At 33.1% G+C, this 20,243-nt stretch overlaps 1 protein-coding gene across 1 annotated transcript in view; it reads left to right on the top strand.

Annotated features, from left to right (window-relative positions):
- Window positions 1–20,243, top strand: part of LOC110999515 (protein tiptop) — a 196,056-nt gene that overhangs the window by 42,082 nt on the left and 133,731 nt on the right. Inside the window, exon 3 of the mRNA XM_022268595.2 lies at window positions 4,356–4,451. Within this exon, the coding sequence (XP_022124287.2) occupies window positions 4,394–4,451 (58 nt within the window). The 5' untranslated portion in view covers window positions 4,356–4,393. The remainder of the gene's footprint in view (window positions 1–4,355; window positions 4,452–20,243) is intronic.

Here is a 20,243-nt window from a genome sequence, read left to right as displayed (position 1 = left end):
TAAGACATACCAATAACCTCACGATGTTCTCCTACACGAGTGTATCAAGGAAGTTCATTGGATCACTGTCGGGGATCGAACCTACGACCTCCGGGCTGACAGTCGCACGCTGACGCCAATACTGCCAATAAATCTATACTAATATTAATACTAGTATTATATACTAAAATTATTTCTATGTAATAGAGGGCAAACGGGAAGGATGCACGCGTTATGTTAAGTGATTCGCCCACGGATACTCACATAGCCAGAAGGCTCGCAAGCTCGATGCCGAAGCCTTTCAAGAATTGGTACGCTCTTTTCTTGGCCCTAAGTGGAATTGGTCGGAAATACTGATAGTGCAACAATATGGCGTTTATATAATTATAATTGGTGAAAAACTTTTTAAATAAAAAATACGTTAAAATCATAAAGTCGGATTTTATTACATACTTTAATTAAACACCACTAAATAACAGTTTTTGGATTTTACCCTACCTGGCCGATTTCTATAAGTCCTTTCTCTTTAAACAATTACGCAAATTTATGGGTATTTGACAGTTTCTTTGTTTCCCTATTGCAATTGTGCAATATTGTGTTGCAAATTTCGTAAGCTATTGTCAGATTCATTCTGACAATTGACAGTATTTTTTGGTTTCTTTTACGTGTTGTTTACAAGGAAACTTACTCATATTTGGGTACAGTCATTTGGAATAATTCAAAGTCGTATATTATATATAAACATATATTTGTTTTTCGGTTTCCGGAGCCCAGTTAATAAATTTATATTCATTTAATAAAATATATACACACCTTACCAAATATAATAAAGTATGTAATATTAAATACATAAGCTACACAACGTCGCTACTGTTGACTTACTCTGTGAACTCTGTAGAAATATGTCGATATTGCAAAATATATTTTTTCATCGAAAGATTTTAGATAAGAATTACATATAACATCAATCTATACTGAAATCTAAGGGCTAAATACAAAACAATTGAAGCTAAAATTCCTCTATTTTTTGCCCCATAGTTATTCTAATCAGTGAGTTATTGGTGAAACGTCACCGATCAGCATCTGGCCCAGCATAAATCTGTCGCACATGAAAAGAATTAAAACGCCCCATTGTGGCCAAGGAATAAATCTCGCAGATACGACTCTGCCGTGAGTCGACCGACTCTATATTTTACAAGTTTTTGACAGCCGATATGGAGCAACCGCCACCTGCCGCACAGATTGTTACTATTCAACTCATTTTGACATTATTAGATATCTCTTTCTATTTCCGATGATTTATGGGAAAATAGGGTATTGGAGTTAGAATTAAATTGTATAAAAAGAGGCGAGGATCGCTTTTTTATAAGAATATATTTAATTAAATTTTAACAGAAATATGCGCGCCATATAAGCCTCTTAATTAATAATAAATTCTAAAAAACTTCTTAACGCACGTTATATTTAAAAATATATGACTAAACATGACTAAATGCGTTTTGTACTTGTAACTTTAAGTTGCTTTGCGAAATAAAAAAAAAACATAAATCATTACTTTATGGCATATAATATTACTATTTAATTTACGAACAAAAACAAACATCAGTATAAAAAGTTTGAATTTATATACTAGGCGTTAGGTTATAATAAAAACGCAATAAATATATAGTGAGCCTTAATCAATGCGACATATTCGTTCGACTCATAAATTGTGGTAAATAAAATCACCAATAACATTATAGTGTCGAGTTTATGTTCACGCCCTTGATGGCAGACGGATTTTTATTGTCGGATGGTCTGTACCAACTGATAAGAAATGGAACACGCACTGATACAATGATTTGTTGTATTTTGATATTTAATCAAACAATTGCAAGTGCCATTAACCTAACAAATAGATTTAAATTCGGGAATTGATTTTATTAAAATTTCATGCTAAAACAACGTTATCTTTTTGTATTAAACATGTACTTTATTTATTTATTTTAAGATGCAACTATTCGTATCCAAAATGTACAAAATTTTCAGTTTTAAATGAATTTGCTTAAGATGTATTCTGAATTTGAGAAGACACGATTCTTAAAGAGTGACTCATTGATATTGTTTAATACTTTGAGCGAGAGTTTGCCTATTTTGTTACAGAAACCCAAACAAAACTTAACTACTGAAAAGTTCAATTAACCATCAATACTTATTTTTTTCATTCTTCAGTCTTTCCTCTTGAAATATATCCTATTCTGTTGCACAACTGAGGAAATACTTAAACAGCGAAACCATTCATGGAATCGCTGGATGGCGCAGGACAGTTCGTAACTCTACTCAAACAACAGTAAAATGAAATACCTTTTAGGCACTTTGAAGCAATGCTGAAAGACCTACCCCTAAACGTTTAGTTTTTTTATGTTACAAGAGGCAGACTGGCAGGAGGCCTTGATGTTAAGTGACACCGCCGCTCATGGACACTAACTATTTTTTCATAGTTCATTGGCAATTAGTCTTTCAATTAAACGTTTCATTCTCAATGAGCCCAGCAAAATATTGTAATATTATTAAGTAGTGGAAAATTATTACTTCAAAAGCTCATAAAAATAATATAACCCTGAATGTTATCTTACCATTCAAATAAGTATGTTTAATGACATATGTATTTAATTACGATAACAGTTTTGTTTGCTAATACTATTCAATAAAAATATGGAATTTAATTATGTAAAAACGTGAAATATTAATTTACATAATTGCGACAATAAATTTTGCGACGTGCTCTATATTTGGCAGAAATCAAAAACAAAAAGATATAAACAAGTCACAGACACATATTATAGAGATAAGGGAATTGACGAATGAAATTATTGTGTCAATTAGTGTTAAAAGCTGGGAATTTAAGAGATAGTAGCATGAAAGTCATCGAAGGAGACGAGATAACGTCACCTTTATATGGTATTTATTTACTGTTATTACTCAACATTTATTTCGGGTATTTTTTTATATCTTGGATTGTATGGATTATTTTTATAGTATCTGAGAACACACATCCGCCAAGACGATCCAAGAGAAACGCAATGGTACTGCCTACCTCTTACTGAACAGATTTTTACCTATATTTAATATTATCCTGATCTCTATTTACATATATTTTAATGGCTTTGTCTTATCTAAATAACAATATGTCCTATGTTTTATTGCACTTCTTGCTTACCTTACCTAATTAAATTTTTTTGCTCATAGTCGTTGTCTGTTAGAGATCGCTCTAAAGCGATAAGACTGCCAGTTGCCGTTCTGTTCATTTAATTATTAATTAAATAATATTTTTGTGTGCAACGAAATGTTAATAAATAAAAATGATACTATATATAGATAATACAGCGATTCTATTCTGGGTATTGAAAGGGCGTATTGTTTTTTTTTTAAAGTCATTGTAAATAGGTACTTTATAATCAGAAGCTTTTACGATGACTTAAATAATAATCGCAATAAAACGTAATGACCTAAGTTAATACCGATAAATGGATAAAATCGATAAAAACGTACATATGGAAACGTCATCTCGATCCTTCTCAAAGTATTCGATAAATTACAAAAAGTCGTTCAAAAAAGCGACAGTCAATTAAAAAACGTTGTTGTGTGTGTTGGCATTCGGGGTCTTATTCTGATGCGCATAAGATCGTTCGATAAATAAGATCTGAGAAGTCGTACGATATGTCAGTAAATTTATGAGGATGATGTGACATGGTCGGGGCGCGATGGCCATAAATTTGATATCAAACGTTATAAAGTGGTAATTCGAGACGCGATTCAGCGATAGCGGCGGATTTATAACGATACATTTGATTAATACTGGACGGCTAAACAAATAAAAATCAAATTGCCGACATTATTATACTTATTTATACTTTTAAAATATTCAAATAAAATTTTACGACATTTGTATTATGTACGAGTCGTAATTCAATACGCAAGGAACAGCAAACCGTTGCCTACTGTCGTACCCATAACGACGTGTATTTTGAAAAATAGTGAGTAATATTATAAATTATATTCATATTAATAATATATATCAAATATTAATGTGTCTTAATCTAAATAAGTAGTTCTTTATTCAAACTCTAAACGTATACTATTTTCCCACTTTAGTAATCTTCAGTTAATTGGGTGGTATGTTTTTTAATTACTAAGCGTTATTATCAATCGACTTCATAAGCGACCGACTTATCGTAAACGACGCCATTATTTTACTAACATTAAGCAAGCAATGAAGGGTAGACAATAATTATTATTAACTATTAGTATGATTATATTATATTGCGCATTTTTCGGTTTTGTATACAGTTGTTGTTACAGTGTAACAATGTGGCTAACATGCTGTATTATTTCAGATGAGGAGCGAAGTGGTACATCGGCAGCGCAGCTAGAGATGCGCTCCAAGCAGCAGCCGAGGCCTTCATACCGCTGGCTCAATTCTAACGATAACGGTTCGTTTTTTATTACTCACCTAAAGTATTTCGATTTCAATATGGTAGTCCTTACAGAAAAGTACGAAGACTTAAAAGACTGGGAACGCAATGCATGCTTTCTGGCAGTCAAGTGCCTAAAAATATACATATAATTACATTGTATAGTAGAGAAAATATTTTATTTAAGGCTTAAATCACGCACCGTCATCTAGATATATTTTAATATATATTATGTAAAAGTATATAAATTTTTTTAATTAAGTTCTTTTACACGTGTAGTGAGAATGAATCTCACACCCTTACACACACAAACAACCACCCATGCTTTAATTTGTCATAAGCAGTATGTAAACCGGTAAAATGAAATATTGTGAAGACGGAAATAAACGTTACTAGTATTATAATCATAATTTTACACAGGTATATGAAGATCTTATAAAACGTGGATTAGTAGCATGGTAACTTTTAATTGTTAAAAACCATCGTAACCATGGCAACTAGAATCGCCCTTCAAAATTATTCATAGACTGAAAATAAATAGTGGATACGTCATAATAAACACAAAACGCAACCGGTGACGTGACAACTGAATATTCAAAACGAAAGCAATAAATATAAAGTTATTACTATGGAAAAAAATCATACACAAATGTAGTGCATAACTCATAGGTCTTTTTGTATGTTAAGCCGGCGTGAAGCTATAAATTATATTTATTTTTGCTATTATACGCGTTTTTGTCAGTCGTTACGCTTGTATGCAGCGGTTTTGGTACGGGGTGATCGCAACTGCAAGCTTACCATGTCATTTCAATAGCGAGTACTGGTCAACTAAAAACTCTATGTAACAGATGATGTACTAAATCATTACTTTTAAAGTTATGTAGTACAGTGTAACAAACAAGTGAAAGCTCACATGCAATAGAGTGGTGTCAGGTAACTCTATGGGACACTAATATTCCACTAAAATTCAAAATTTGAGTCAATGTATTGAAAAGACGGATTTGAATGTTTTTAAATTGGACTACAAAATTCCACTTGAAGTTAGGTAACCTAGAATATTTCTCTTATATATGATTTTATGGAAACGCGGTTTTTTTTAATCTCGCACTAATTGTTAACAATATATACACTAAAGATAATAAAAAATATTACTATCTTGTATTATGTCATAATCTATTATCATTTTATTTAACATTATCAAGTCTTTAAGATATTTATTATTAAAATAGTCCATCTGTCCGTTACGCCATATCAAAATTAATTGGTTAACCTTAGGGGCTGCAATGAAATTATATTATTTGAAATCATAAACCTTAATATTATTTTTAAAATATTCATTTGTTTATTTTACAGGGTAATTTTGTTTGATCGTGTTTGCGTTCGTATTACTTATAAGATGGAATTTTTTTATTTGCACAAGGCAAATTTTTCTTTCGCAAGAAAAGAGCAAATAAACTAAAATTGCAAATAAGATAATTTATACATTAAGAATATCAACCGTACCGTCAGATGATTTTTATTGATTATTTGGTTATATAAGGTTCACTTCATCCTTTACTCAAGCCCCTACATTCTACAATGAATTAGAGGTAGGCAATAAAACTGTGTGCATTGCATAGTTTAATGATATTTATGGGCCTCTGTGGGTTTGCATCGACATGCTTTCTCTTTCTTTGTTAACCAGGGGTTTGGCCCTATTTAAATATGAAATAAAACCCGAGTAAAAGTTACTATTGACATCTTATATTGTTACGTTGTGCGTTGTGTGTTGTCCGTTATTATAATAATAACGACACTTAAACTGCAAATTATAAAAATTACCAATCAAATGCGTGTTAGTTTTGTTATTACTTAGCAGCAACACCTCTTTTGGATCCTGGTCCGGAATTTTCCAGTTGAATCTGTTCATTGCTTCTTTCATCCATTTCTCCAAGGCTTCTGTGGTCTTCCCTTATTTCAATTTCCTGGAGGTCCAGCGTCCATCTTTTATCTTTACTTCCGCTATACAAATCAAAATGAACCACAACGAGATGGGTTACAAAGGGTAGTCAATAAAAGTAAGACGGGAGCCAAATCGTAAAACAACAAAACATTTACGACCCTGCGGTTAACAATTGTTTTCACAGACGCTAAGTCATTAACTAATGATTTATGAGTTTATAGATTAATGACTGACATGTCGCGGATATAAAAATAGTTATAGATACGTTTTAGCAATTATTGTTTATATGCCAGTTACGTCGCAACCCTTTACCAGCCATCTTGCCTTTTTTTCCCCATATTCCTACATAATTATGTATTTTCAGTGTATGGATGATTGGCGGATGTCATGCTAGTGAGGAAGCTGCATGGATCTGGACGCCTTCTTAAGTTCTATTGTTACTTTCACACATGTAACTACATCCTTTCTATACCATATTTTCAAGTATCTGACTGTCCTCATTTTAACATACATCTTTGAGAGCAAAAAAAAATATTTTTGATTAAATATAAGGTCATCTGCCTCCTTTTGATCTAATGAAATCCTGGAATTGATTACCGAAAACAGAAACAGGGCTTTACTCTGTAACTTCCAGTAGCGATCACGAACCTAATGAGTTCTTGTTCAGCGCGATTCCAAGGTTGTGACGACAGGAAGACATGTTTTCTATATTCAGAGATCTACATGGAACTTACCTACAGACACTTTGAGTTTGGTTTCGCTATCAATACGAGAACTTACATGATACAGGCGCATGCAAATTTGAACCGAAAATCTGGCCAATCAATAACTTGCGAAAACGATACACTGATATTTATTATACTTTAATTAAAATATAAAAAATAGCTTTAATACGTATCTCGTAGCCCATCGGCCGTAAAGTACGTTTATTTGTCAATAAAAGGGCGTAAACGGCTGTAGAGTTTGTACGCGGTCGTAAACACTTTTATCGCTACTTGTGTGGGCCTCCATTAATCTATAGAAAAAGATTAGAATATAATGAATTGTGGAAAAACTTAGAGCTTTAACAGAAAACTGTTGCACGATCTATTGATCAAGACAATCTAGCTATAGGTCTCGTGTTGGTAGGTATATGGTTGGGTATATGGTTTGCCTGTATATTAATTATTTTATAATGGAAAATCTATAGTTGCAGTATTTTTGAGCACCATGTATTTAGGTACATAATAAAGAACGACTATTTCATCTTAGTATAGTAGTTTTTTTTGTTCTAGGTACGTGATCTTCACATATAACTATAAAATGTATTCTAAATATTGTAAAAACTATTTTTAAACAGTAACTGTGTAGTTAACGAACGTAAGTACGTAGAAATCAGTATGATTTTTAAACTTAATAAAATCTTAATCATCTTTAAAAAAAGTATACAGTCATGTCAACCCTATGAAAGCGTTATTGAAATGGCTACCTGTAATAGCTAATTGATGATCTATAAACCTAGATCCGTGTTTTCAGCTTATTAAATTATCTGTAATTACAGAAAACTTACTTCTGAACTACTGATTTCACGAAATGAAAGAATCCTTAATAGATCTAAATTACTTAAGTATCCGTTAGTTAATCAACTCTGAGTATGGCCAAAAGACATAAATTAGAAATAAAATATCCAAAGATCAAAGAGCATTCTAACATAACTCAAAGTTTTCGTATCGGAAAACCGTCCAATAAATTATTCAAATCGAAAATGTCATCTAATTGTTTTATATCTCACGTTTAGACCATTAATATCAATCACATGGATTTTAATTTACATTTGTCCGCCATAATAAACATGTCGTGTATAATGTCCGCTACTCGATTGTATCGATTATAAATACTCGATTATCGGTAATATAAGCACCTCGAATTGGGAGTTTAAATGTGTTTCATGTTTGAAATTATCCTATAATTTTAAAAATCTTTTAGGGATTTAGTTGATACTATGTGGTCTTCTAAGGTAATTAGATAATTTTTATTATATCAGGTGCACATTTCCCACTAAAACCACCTTGGGTAGTTCCTAGAAAGCCACAAGGGATGCTCCGCGATTGCCCACGCATTCTACGCGGTCCTTTTCCCACAACATCCACAAACAAACAAAACCATCATTACAGCCTTTATTATTACATTTTTATTAATGTGTTAATATTGCGTATGGAATTAAAATAATACAAACTACTTACAATCTTAATTGTTGATTTACACATACACCGACAAAATGGTTTAGATTATTTTTAGCGTAGAAATTATTTTACTTTTTATATTGATGAATAAAAAAGCACTTACAGTCTAAATATATAAATATTCAAAACAAAGCAATAAATATGTGTACATTAGGCATCAATAGTTTGTTAGATGTTAATGCGTCAATCCACTTTAGAACGGACCAGATAGATGGCTCACGTGTGGGCATAAGATGACGCTTTTACGTCTACAAAAGGAAACTTTTTACCGTAGTTTTCATCCACTAATTTTGAACTGTAACACATTTTATCCGTCAGTGTTGCCGCTTCAACCTTTGATTTGACATGCAGAATCTGTAAACTGTTATTGTTTAAACACTCTGTGCAGTTTGCTTGTCTCCGTATTCTATTCTTGTGGTGACAATGGTGCACACATCGATGTTTGCGTGCTTTAAATTACTGTAAACACGTTTATAAATGAGGTGCAGAAAACTAATATGTGGAAATGTAGAAAAAATGTAACCTAAAAACTAGATTTATATATCCTAATTATAGCAGCCAGACAAAAATAAACATCTTAATTAATGCATATTTAATTCTCGATTTAATTTATTAAAGTAGCCAAATAAATCTGACGTCGACAACCGTAAAAATTAATAATTCTCGCGGAGCTTAAATTTGTTTTTTATTTAAATAAAATCATTTAGTGACAACACGAGATGGTAGACGGAGTTTTATCATATTTCTAAACGCTTCTGTTAATTGAGGTTGTAAATTATTTTACAATAAATTAATTGTTTATGCAAATGTCACGATTTGTATGAATGTGTGCATAATTCTATAGTTTTATGGGAAATGTTGATATTCGTACACATTAATATTTAAATAAGGCTTTGATTTATATTAATTGTGGATTAGCGAACAGTTTTGTCCCCTATTCCAGCGGTGGGTATGTCACAACTAGTCACATAACTGTCATCTCGAGTTTCGCAATCGTTAGGGAAATATCGTCACCGTTAATAGTACAAAATTAAAATTAGTTTAGCATTATTATTTCACGTTTATGATAGATCTTATATTAGTTTTTAATCTGTTCATACTCTTTACCTAATTATGAAATAATAATATGTGCATTTCTCATTACGAACTCAGTGTATGTTAACCTGTTGAAGACATTATTCGTTTGTATGAGCACACAATTTGGATTTAAAATGATGTCCCATGCCCCATTGAGGGGTTAAACAGTGTCATATAATATAATTCAAGTCCCAACTCAGAATATCGTCTTGAGCGCTATCATATAAGTCATACTTTATACAAATAAAAATGGTTTGACAACTCTTGAAATTAGATTTTAGTTTGATTGACGAAATACTTACGTGACAAAAAGTATCAAAACAATTACGTCATCACCAATGCTACATTTTAGCGGTAATCGCGAGATTTAAGAGACTTAAACCGAGGCGTGGGCGCTGACATATTTATAAGTTTCGTTGAATCTTAATTAAGTTTCACTCAAAATACTTTTAAATGAGCCTTGATTTAACCGAAAATGTCCGTATATACGGCCACGTAAGTGCATACAACTGATAATGACGCGGATTGATAAGCGTCGGCTACACTTTATTTAAATTATGTGGACATAGTTAGACATTTATTTTAATTAAATGTGATTTGGTCATATGACTGGTATTAACGTGAAAGTAACGTGTATTATATTTATTTTGTATAAATATTCCCGCATACACATAGAAATCACAAAAAAATTGAGTCTAGAATTTTATTATGACGTTTATATTTGTAGGTTCACCATTTAAACCGATTAAATATAGATAACATCATTCACTATAAATTGTAAATGTCATATAAACTATTATCAATTTTCAGTGCTATAAACACAGTATTACCTAGTAGTATTAGTAGTGTTTCTACTGGTCGCAGACCTTTTTAAAATATTATAGGGGTACAAACGACCCTACGGGACACCCAAAAAGAGCGGTAATCGCAGCACATGGATACCCGTTTTTAGTGGGTGCGTTGCTGGCCTTTGCGGGAAGTGTACACTCTAACTCTGAATAGTTGGAGGTCGTATCTCTCACGGAAGACCCTACCGGAAGTCGATGAAGGAAAGTCGACAACGTGAGTCAGACCCAGGCTGATTAATTATGTACTAGGAAAAAAAATTGTGTCGCACATACAGAAATCTAACTTAGGGTACGATTTAGCTAAGTCTGACTCCTGGATGTCAAAAATGTGGGTACTTAATATATTTTTACATAAGGGATTCATAGTAGTCTTGTTTCAGTATCAGACTTCTTACTAGGCTTGGTGCAATCCAAGAATTTCTATAAGACTGCATACACTATAAGCACAGTTCATTCGCGATCCTCGGTCTTAGATTGATTATAATTAGGGTATATGCAATAATGCCGTTCACAATTCGTTCTCGGTCCGGTAAAATATTATTAAATTAAAACAATGTGCCTTTATACTATTATATTCGTAACAGTCATGTTTCGATCAAATCAAAAATTGTATAGGTACGATTTTTTTCTGAACGAACTGTGATGTGCATAAAAGTGTGTATCCAGCCTAACTATAATCAGCCTAAGACCACTCCATACCCACTCGTGTCTTAGGATAATGTCGATAGCAATAAATATCGCAACAATAACCGCAATAAGTGCTCCTATGTATATGTGTATGTATGTAGCGGATAAGCCACAAGTCGGCAGGTAGTAGTTTACAGGCTTTATGATTTTAACGCGTTCTGACATCGCCTCGTTCACTGCTCAACTTTTGTGGTTTGGCCCAAGTTGTAAGCGTGGCGAGCGGAGAACAACGGAGTTGCACATGAATATATGAATCAAATCCACGATTTAAATCGTGATGTCCCGTTATGCTAAATTCAATTGTCGTATGTGGAATCAACGAAGGATGTTGAGGAATTTAGGAGATCATGACAGTTCTGACGTCACATTAAATTCATATAATAAATTATTCGCGTTCTAACCTTAGAATGAATTCATTGTATTATCATACCTCTACATATATTTATTCTCTTCGTTATAGAATAAGTAAACATCTTTATCTTATCTCCAAGAGGTCCTTCGCTACACAACTAAGCGTCATTTAAGGCAGTTTGCCGATCACCACCACTATGTGAAGTCAGCTACCTAATAAAGTTTTTCCAAACTAATCCGACTTAGGGTCCGTCATGAAAATATCGCACCAATTCTTGATACGCGACGCGAGCCCTCTAGCATTGTGAGTGTCTACTAGCGGCGGTGTTACTTGACAGATGAGCCTCCTGCCTGTGTGGCCCTGTTAAAATGAAGCAGATAGCATTTTAAAAAACATTGTATCACTTACAAAATAGTATAACTATAACTCAATAAAGTTGTTCCACGCTTCCACCGTTAACTTGTACCACAGAACCAACTCGATCGTTGATAAATTCTATCAATAACAGAGGCGAGAGACGTCGGGCGCCCTCAATAGTAATACCCCTTCGAGTGTGAAATAAGACGTTTAGTTTAGCGCGACATACACCGCCTCTGTCACTGTCTTGCTTAACCAACGATGAAAAAGTATTAAATAAATACTTTGAGTGAGCTTTTGAAATGATACTTGTGTAGTCTTATAGATTGTGGTTAATCTGTATATTTTGAATATATTTTTTTTTATATTTATAATTAAACTATGTAGTCGATTTAAAATAAATAGTCCTAACCAATCCTTCTAAAATCTAAAGGCTCGCAAAGCTAGCCTTGCTTTATAGATTAAAGCTGGTGCGTATTCCCTGTATATACGTTGTAAATAGATTACATATTATGTATATAAAAAAAACAGTGCCGCTACAACCCTTTAGGTCTAGGCTTAAGATTGTAGCTTTCACGATCAAGGTTCTGTGCCTGTATATTCCTTTTTTGCTGTTGATAAGTGTACATTATGTTACCTACATGAATAAAAAAAGAGAGAGACGCTGATACAAATACGCCAACACTTATTACATTTACCCTGTATGATGTTGATAATGATGCCACCTTTGTGCTAAACAATAAAACGCATACAAATATTCGAATTAATTATTACTGAAGCTTATTCAATAAATATTTCCATAATGTAAATATATCTGCAGGTGTTACTTTTATAACGCATCTAAATTTCGGATTCGATATGTCCTTAGATTTAAAACATATTTGGTACGTCGGCTTGCAAACAAACTGGTTACTGACCAGAGATTAATAAAAAAAAAAACAAAAATACAGGTGTTGTTAATTACATGTAATTTACGTTGATAAATTATTACCTTTTCAACGTACGACATTGATCAAGCTGGCGCCTTGTGACAAATGGCTTGAATAACTCCGAGGTCGTGACAAGTTCGAATCCCGGCAGGTGCACGAACTTGATGAGTGAGATGTTATGTATTCAGTAGTTTAGGGTTATAACACTAGAGGTACGAGAATTTATGATTTGTCCCACTAAAGATTCTTATTGAGGATAGAGGGCTGATGAAGCCATATAAATAATTCACTAAGTAAATATATCGCTTGTAATTTGTAGGCTTGTATGTAATCATTCAGCCGTGAAAAATCCGTTAATTTGCGATTCAAGAAATCGTAAACACGAAGGTCACTTGAAGGTCGTACGATTAAATGATAAAGAATAGAATTATTTAATTCTGACTTATCAAGCTTAATACAGGAGTCATCGTACTTCCAGCGTGCCATTCTACTTGAGGCCCTTTGAACATCGCTGATTTTCTTGCGATATTTAGATTAACTATGCATGCGCAAATACAAAATTGGTATCACCGGGGTTAGAACATCAATAACCTCAGTGTTGATATGACTCTATACAGGGGTCACACTTTTGCCATAATTTAAATAATGTGCAACAAATGTTTAATAGTCTTTCACAAAGGAGACATTGTTTTAGCGTGAGACTCTCATCTCTGAGTTCGTAGGCTATGCACCAACGGAGTTTTTGTCTATTCGCATTTAACACTCGGTGAAGGACAAGATTGCGAAATAACCGGCAAAAAGTTCACGCTCAGGCTCGGAAAGCTGATCACGAACCATATACAGAAACCTGAAGCCCAGACCTAAAGGGTTGTAGTGCCACTGGTCTTATATACATAAGTGAATATAAAGGTTGACCATGCGGCTAGCACAGAAGGCTTATCACCTACATGTTTAGAAAAAAAAACATCACGAAACACAAATCTGAGACCTCAATTTATTTTCAAATTTTGGGGGGATAAACGTAATTTAACGAAACGATTTTACACAGCAAGTTACTAAGAAAAACTTAAAATAGCATGAAATGCTATATGTAAACCAATAATTGAATTAGTTATAAAGTGTACAAGGGAGCGGTTAGACTGATAGATTCGCACCAAATGTCTTGTTTGATATTTGTTGCTCGTGATAGTTCAAACTCGACGCGAACGAGATAAATCTACATGTCAATGACAGATTGCTAATATAGTAAACTGATTATTTCTACTTCCTTTCGTACATGATTTAGTATTTAACAATGGGCTAAATGCATAAGTTACGTGTAAGAAAATTCGGCCTAGAATGACCCATTTTGAGAATATTGAAAACGACGAATATCAATTATCTCGGAATGGTTATACATATATTGATTTCTGTCCAGACAAATTTTCACAACAGCTAGAATCTCAAAGGACTCTCACTTAACATCAGGCCTCCTGGCAGTTTGCCTCCTGTTTTATAAAAAAAAAATTATATATGGTTTAAATAATTATTGTCTGTATTTTAATACATTACGTGTTTGGTGGTGCCACATTTGCAGCTTAGTCTTGCTAAAGTCGTCGACTATCACTAGGCTTAAACTTAGTGCAGTTTAAGTTGGAGTTTAAGTGTGTATATACATACATATGTGTACAATATAACGTAAATAATAGATTCTGACATACAGAATTTTAGTCGCGAAAGTTAGTCGCTGAATCTCACTCAAAAACATAGTCAAGTCAAAAATCATTTATTAATATAGTACCTACACTTACACATAAATTTATAGATAACATACAAAATTATTTAACGTAACTATAACTCAATCAATATTACCTAAACCCAATTCACTTAACAATGAAATTTCGAGTAAAAAAAACCTCTTCAAAACTTGTGTAAAAGCTCCAATTGAAATTTTATTCGAAAATCTTTCTCGTTACTCTAGTCTCTGTCAATCAGTCCCAATTGAAAGCAAATCAATCTCGATGGCCGTGTCTTGATTATTGCGGGGAGGGAGAACCTGTTGATAACTTGTTGCACACTTTTGCACTGATGATTAAATCATTCTAGGGGTAGTAGTGATAGATTGGGATTTTGTTGGAGATCAATTTCGAGACAACCAGGTTTTGTCCCATTGCTTATTTATTTAATTACTTTATTTCTAACAAACGAAAGTGAAAGGTAGAAATAAACATTTAGTTTATTTCTACCTTTCACCTCAACATTATAAACCAATTATTATGCTATTTTAAATATAATCTTTATCCTTAATTTATTAGTTTTTATGAAGTTTTAAACGCTTCAGAGGTCTGACAAATTGTGAACAATTTATGTTCCACCGCCACATAACTCTTTGTATTGAAAAAATATATAGTTTATTCGTCTCAATTTTGGTGTGATATTATCTAGTTAAATAAATAAAGAAACAATTTTAACCATTGGTTAGTACCTACCTCTCTATCTATTGCGTAAGTATACTATATTAATTATATTTTTTTTGTTTAATAAGATTTATTGTTTCCTATTAATCAACACTTTAAGCTCTCAATCTTGAAAACTTTCAATATTTTTTTCTAAATTTCCTGAAAAATATTTTCTATGTAGATTTAAAATGAAATTACTTTTTTTTCAAAATTGCGCGTTTAGCTGAACTATAATATTTCTTCATCTTAATAACAGTTTAACCGCAAAATATGACCTATTATTTCACACCAAATATACGATTATCTGGGATACCTAATAAGTGGTGTAATGAAATCCCTTGATTGCAGTCGATTTCGCGGCAATATTTATGACTGGTAAACGTTGGGAGCGCTTGCGCAGTCTCACTATTATCTTGGAGTTAGGTTGGGAGCACATAGTTCGTTGTGAAATATTTATTCAGTTAATAAAAATAATTTTTGATTTAACAGAAGGACAAGTCGTGTCGATCTGTGGTCTAGAGAAAGAGATTGCTAAATTGAAACGCAACGACCACCGCCAATCTCTTAAATACAAGGGTATATCATGCTTCTCGGAATACTGGGTGTTAACATATCGAATTATCCATGGGCAGTGGTATCACTTAACATCAAGTGAGGCTTCTGCCCGTTTGCCTCCTGTTACAGAAAAAATGCCAAGATAAGATATTCTTCGTTTCTCATGAAAGATTTAAAACTCTTAATCAGTCTTATTGCGAATTTTTTATAAAGAAGAATTTATCTCTTTCTATCAAATTGTGTTTTCGCTATAAAAAGTATGTTATAAAATTCCTCAAGTACTCAGTATATGCCCAACCTATCGTTGCTACATGGCGTCCATTACGTGCCTCAAAGATGGGTCTTATCATTAATTACTTCACTGATTACCGTGATTCACCCTGACCTGCCTCAACATAATTCTAACTTATTCAATGTGTTACTCGTATTAACTGATCGCTTGCATATATACACTGGATGTACGTGTGTGGCCTGCGACTTCATTCGACCTCATGATCCAGGACTAATTTTTTTTTTATAACGGCAAACGAAGGATGCTTACCTGATGTTAAGTGATACCGCCCGTATATCTGAATGCCAGAGGGTTCGCGAATGCGTTGCCGACTTTAAACAAAAAATTACGATCTTTTCTTAAAGGACCCTCAGCCTAACTGGCTCGGAAACACTTCAGTGGACAGCTGGTTCCATACAGTTATGGTGCGCGGAAATACCTGTGAACGATGGACGTCGAGGTGATATGCATGGAATTTGGTATTCTGACTTCCGATGATGTAACAATAAACCAATAATGAATGAGATTCATAAATGGATATTTGAAAAATAATAATTGGATGGTTATGAAACCACTTGCAGTCGATTAGATGTGGACCATTGTTGAAATGAAATAAAGGTTTAAATGGTATATATATAAAATGAATTGTCATTGTCAATGTGTTTATAGCGCCACCTATATACGAAAATTAAGAACTATATAAAATTAAAAAATGCACTTTATAAGCAAGTAAAATTGTACGATGCAAATAATTTGGATATATTTGGAAAGGGGGCTCATCTGATGTTAAGTGATATCAGAGGGCTCGCGAGTGCGTTGCCGGAATTTAGCTTTAAATAGAATAGCATTGCACGTAAACAACGCTCTGTAATACACAAAATATTTTGATTAACATAGAGTTTACCTCATTGTAGACAATAAACAGACATATTTAGTGGACAATTTTGCGAGTACGCTAATAAAATGCGTCACTCCTTGAATGGAGTGCACTACTTTATTATAAAATCAAAACCCTTTGAAATCCTGCAAAGAATACAAATATGTTCCACCCACGTGTTCAACGCATGGTTATAAGAGTAGCGGAACGCGTGGAATAATTATTTCGAAAGAATTTTGTTTGTGGTAGGTATATTAAACATTTATAAATTTGGGCCAAAATAACCTTGGCATGCGTTTATTCATTCAAATTGTAATTAAATTAATTAAAGTTTGTAGCTTCCATGCCATGCTTCTGAGTAGGATTTAAACTTTTTATGTTAATAAAAGTTATTTTCAAATAATATTTTCCATGTTCTATATCCTGAGAAAGCTGGCAGTATGGCTAGAGAGTTTTGTAGAAACCTCTCAGTAGTCTCGCTATGTGGCAAAGCATAGCCACGATGTCGTTCTTGCATCTGTATCTACTATACTTTACTCTGAATCTATACATACATTATCCTTACAGACTATGCCAATACGATAATGCATAAACAAAATATAATAAAGAATATTGCTTCTATGAGGACGAAAAACCTTTGTATAGCGTTACTAATCGCTCCCGCTACCTTAGCTCTTGTGAACAGTTCAATAAATAACAATGACTCATGACACCTTCACAAGGCCGATCTTGTCACAAAAGGATAGCGACATTTTCTTTAACAGGCTGACATAAATGACACTTATTATACACATAATATTTACAGGTTATTGTTAGTAGGAAGCAAATAAACTTTGAATTTTAATGGTGTTTTGACGTATTGTTCGTACTCATCAAGTCTATTTAAAAATAATTAAAAAAAGACTGCCCCTTCTAAACGGTAGTTTCATATGAAGAAGAATGGGCAAGTAACTCTAGAATTATATATGAAGAATGTACCTAGAAACTTCTTTATGACCTTATTTTTGAGAAATTATGCATATAATATTCAACTTTAACTTTACTAGAAATTCCTTAAATAAAGTTAAATTACATAATGTCTAACGATAGGCTTTTATTATCATATACATGAATACAAATAAAACAATATTACCTTATTACTACTAAGATTATTACAGAATTTCATGAATTGTAATATATATTTTTTCTCCAACGCCGATAAAAAACTAATATACTGAAATGAAAAAGGCGCAAGGTGTTATAAAAAATAATGCAGTCGATAACTAAATTATAATGTAGATACAGCACCACAGAACAAATTCGCTCATAGCCATAGGACTGATTGCAAATTACCGCAGAGAAAAAAAAATTTAGGTACATAGTGGTCACATATTGACAAATATTGCAACTGTAGGTTTTACATTATGCTTAAGAATAAATAAAAAAAAAATGTTCGGGTTACTTCAAAGTTGATTTCTTTAAAAATAAAAGCTATATGACTAGATTAGAAACCAGTTGATTTTGTCTACGTTAATTGTCCTATGGAGCAGGAAGGAACCAGTATGTTTCCAAGCCTTTCTTAAATAGCTTAAAAGTCAAATAGTAAATTACAAGCCCCTCGCATAAAATAATTAATCCCATAACCAGGTCTCATACTATTAAAGGCTGCAGGTATTATTGCATTTCGCTGAAAGATATTGCAAATTACATCGGGATTCTTGTGCGATCTTGTCTCAGCGCCATCTATCGGCTATTAGCGATAATTCCTTAACGTCATTACCGCTGGCCCGGTAATTGAATCTTATCCCTAGTGCGAGTGGAGTGCCTTTACGGTCTCGTGGTTATTAGGTTTAAAAAAATATGCAAAATGTTTTTTTCTGTACATAATATGACGTTTTGGGTAAACAGACTCAAGCTCGTATGGAGACTCAAGCAGATATAATTTTTGTGAAGAATTGCAATAGCTGGTAGTATTTAAAAAGAAAACGCTTTAAGTGCTAACCCTGATAAAAGTGAACATAGTAGTAGGTACACATATGTAAGGCAACCGTGGACCAAATCTAATGGTAAAAGTGGATGGGGCAAGAGGGTATCTCAGAACTGTTGCAAGTTGACATCCATCCCTACAACTGCAGAAAACAGGCGTGATAAATAAATAAATAAACTTTCTAGTGGAGTTTCTTTCTAGTAGCGTTAAGTACCCTCTAAACTCAATTCACACCTGTTTTCCTCATTCGCTTAGAACAATGGGCTTGTTTTAACCTTATCGGGTGCAATGACCGCTGATGCATATTAGAATTGCAATTTACCTATATCGGTCATATTGCAAAATTGGCTATAATTCACTCGATCAAATTCATATTAAAGTTTATAAATGAGATTCAAAAAATGCGAGTCGTTCGACCTGCGAGTGCGTTCTAGTCTTTTAAAGAAATAAGCTCAATACGTTTGATTTTAATATTAAACTTCTGTCGTGTGACACTTAACACTATTTTAAATATTATAACTACTTCCCTCTTTTACAATGTGTAGTGTTATTATAGCTACGCGCTATAGTCCAGTTATAATAGTGTAACTTGTGTGTATATATTAGCCTAGTAGCTGCATCTATGGACTTTCTGTCTGTGTGCGTTTTCTCGCTTGTACAGAGCCGGAAAAACATCGTGAGAATACCGGCATGTCTTAAACCTAAAAAGTTGACAGAAGGACACTGGCCTATTAGACAAAAAGGATAATCCAAAAAAACAAAAACAATTCATGACAAATATGCTGTTACACAATTCGTATCTCGCTAGTCACCATAATAAAGCCCCTGTGTTCTGGAACTAGATGAAATATGAAAGAGATACATATATTTCGATAAGCAACGAGGCCCAGTAATTCACTCCATCTACATCCAACATCCATACTTGATCACAATTCAAACACGACGAATCAAAAAGATTTAAAAAATTACAGTCGCCGTCCTTCTGATTAGGAACGTACAAAGGAGCTGATAATTAAATCGGACATCACACTCACATTCACTCGATTATAAATCGAATTCGCCTCGACGCAGAATCGATATTAACCTATAAGTTATGCGAGCGATTGCGATTTAGCGAAGTGAGGACAAAAAAGCTGTGGAGTTATGTTAATTTAATATTTTATTAATTTATTGTTTCGTGTAAATTCTGTGATAAGAAGTTTCATTCGTTTATTTAGGAATATTAATGCGACACTCGGAATTTTATTTATGTTAACTAATTATATCTAAGCCAATTTTACAAATGTCTC

The sequence above is a fragment of the Pieris rapae genome, chromosome 11, assembly GCF_905147795.1.
Source record: "Pieris rapae chromosome 11, ilPieRapa1.1, whole genome shotgun sequence".
In the NCBI taxonomy this organism is placed as follows: domain Eukaryota; kingdom Metazoa; phylum Arthropoda; class Insecta; order Lepidoptera; family Pieridae; genus Pieris; species Pieris rapae.
This window is presented reverse-complemented; position numbering and strand designations above follow the sequence as displayed.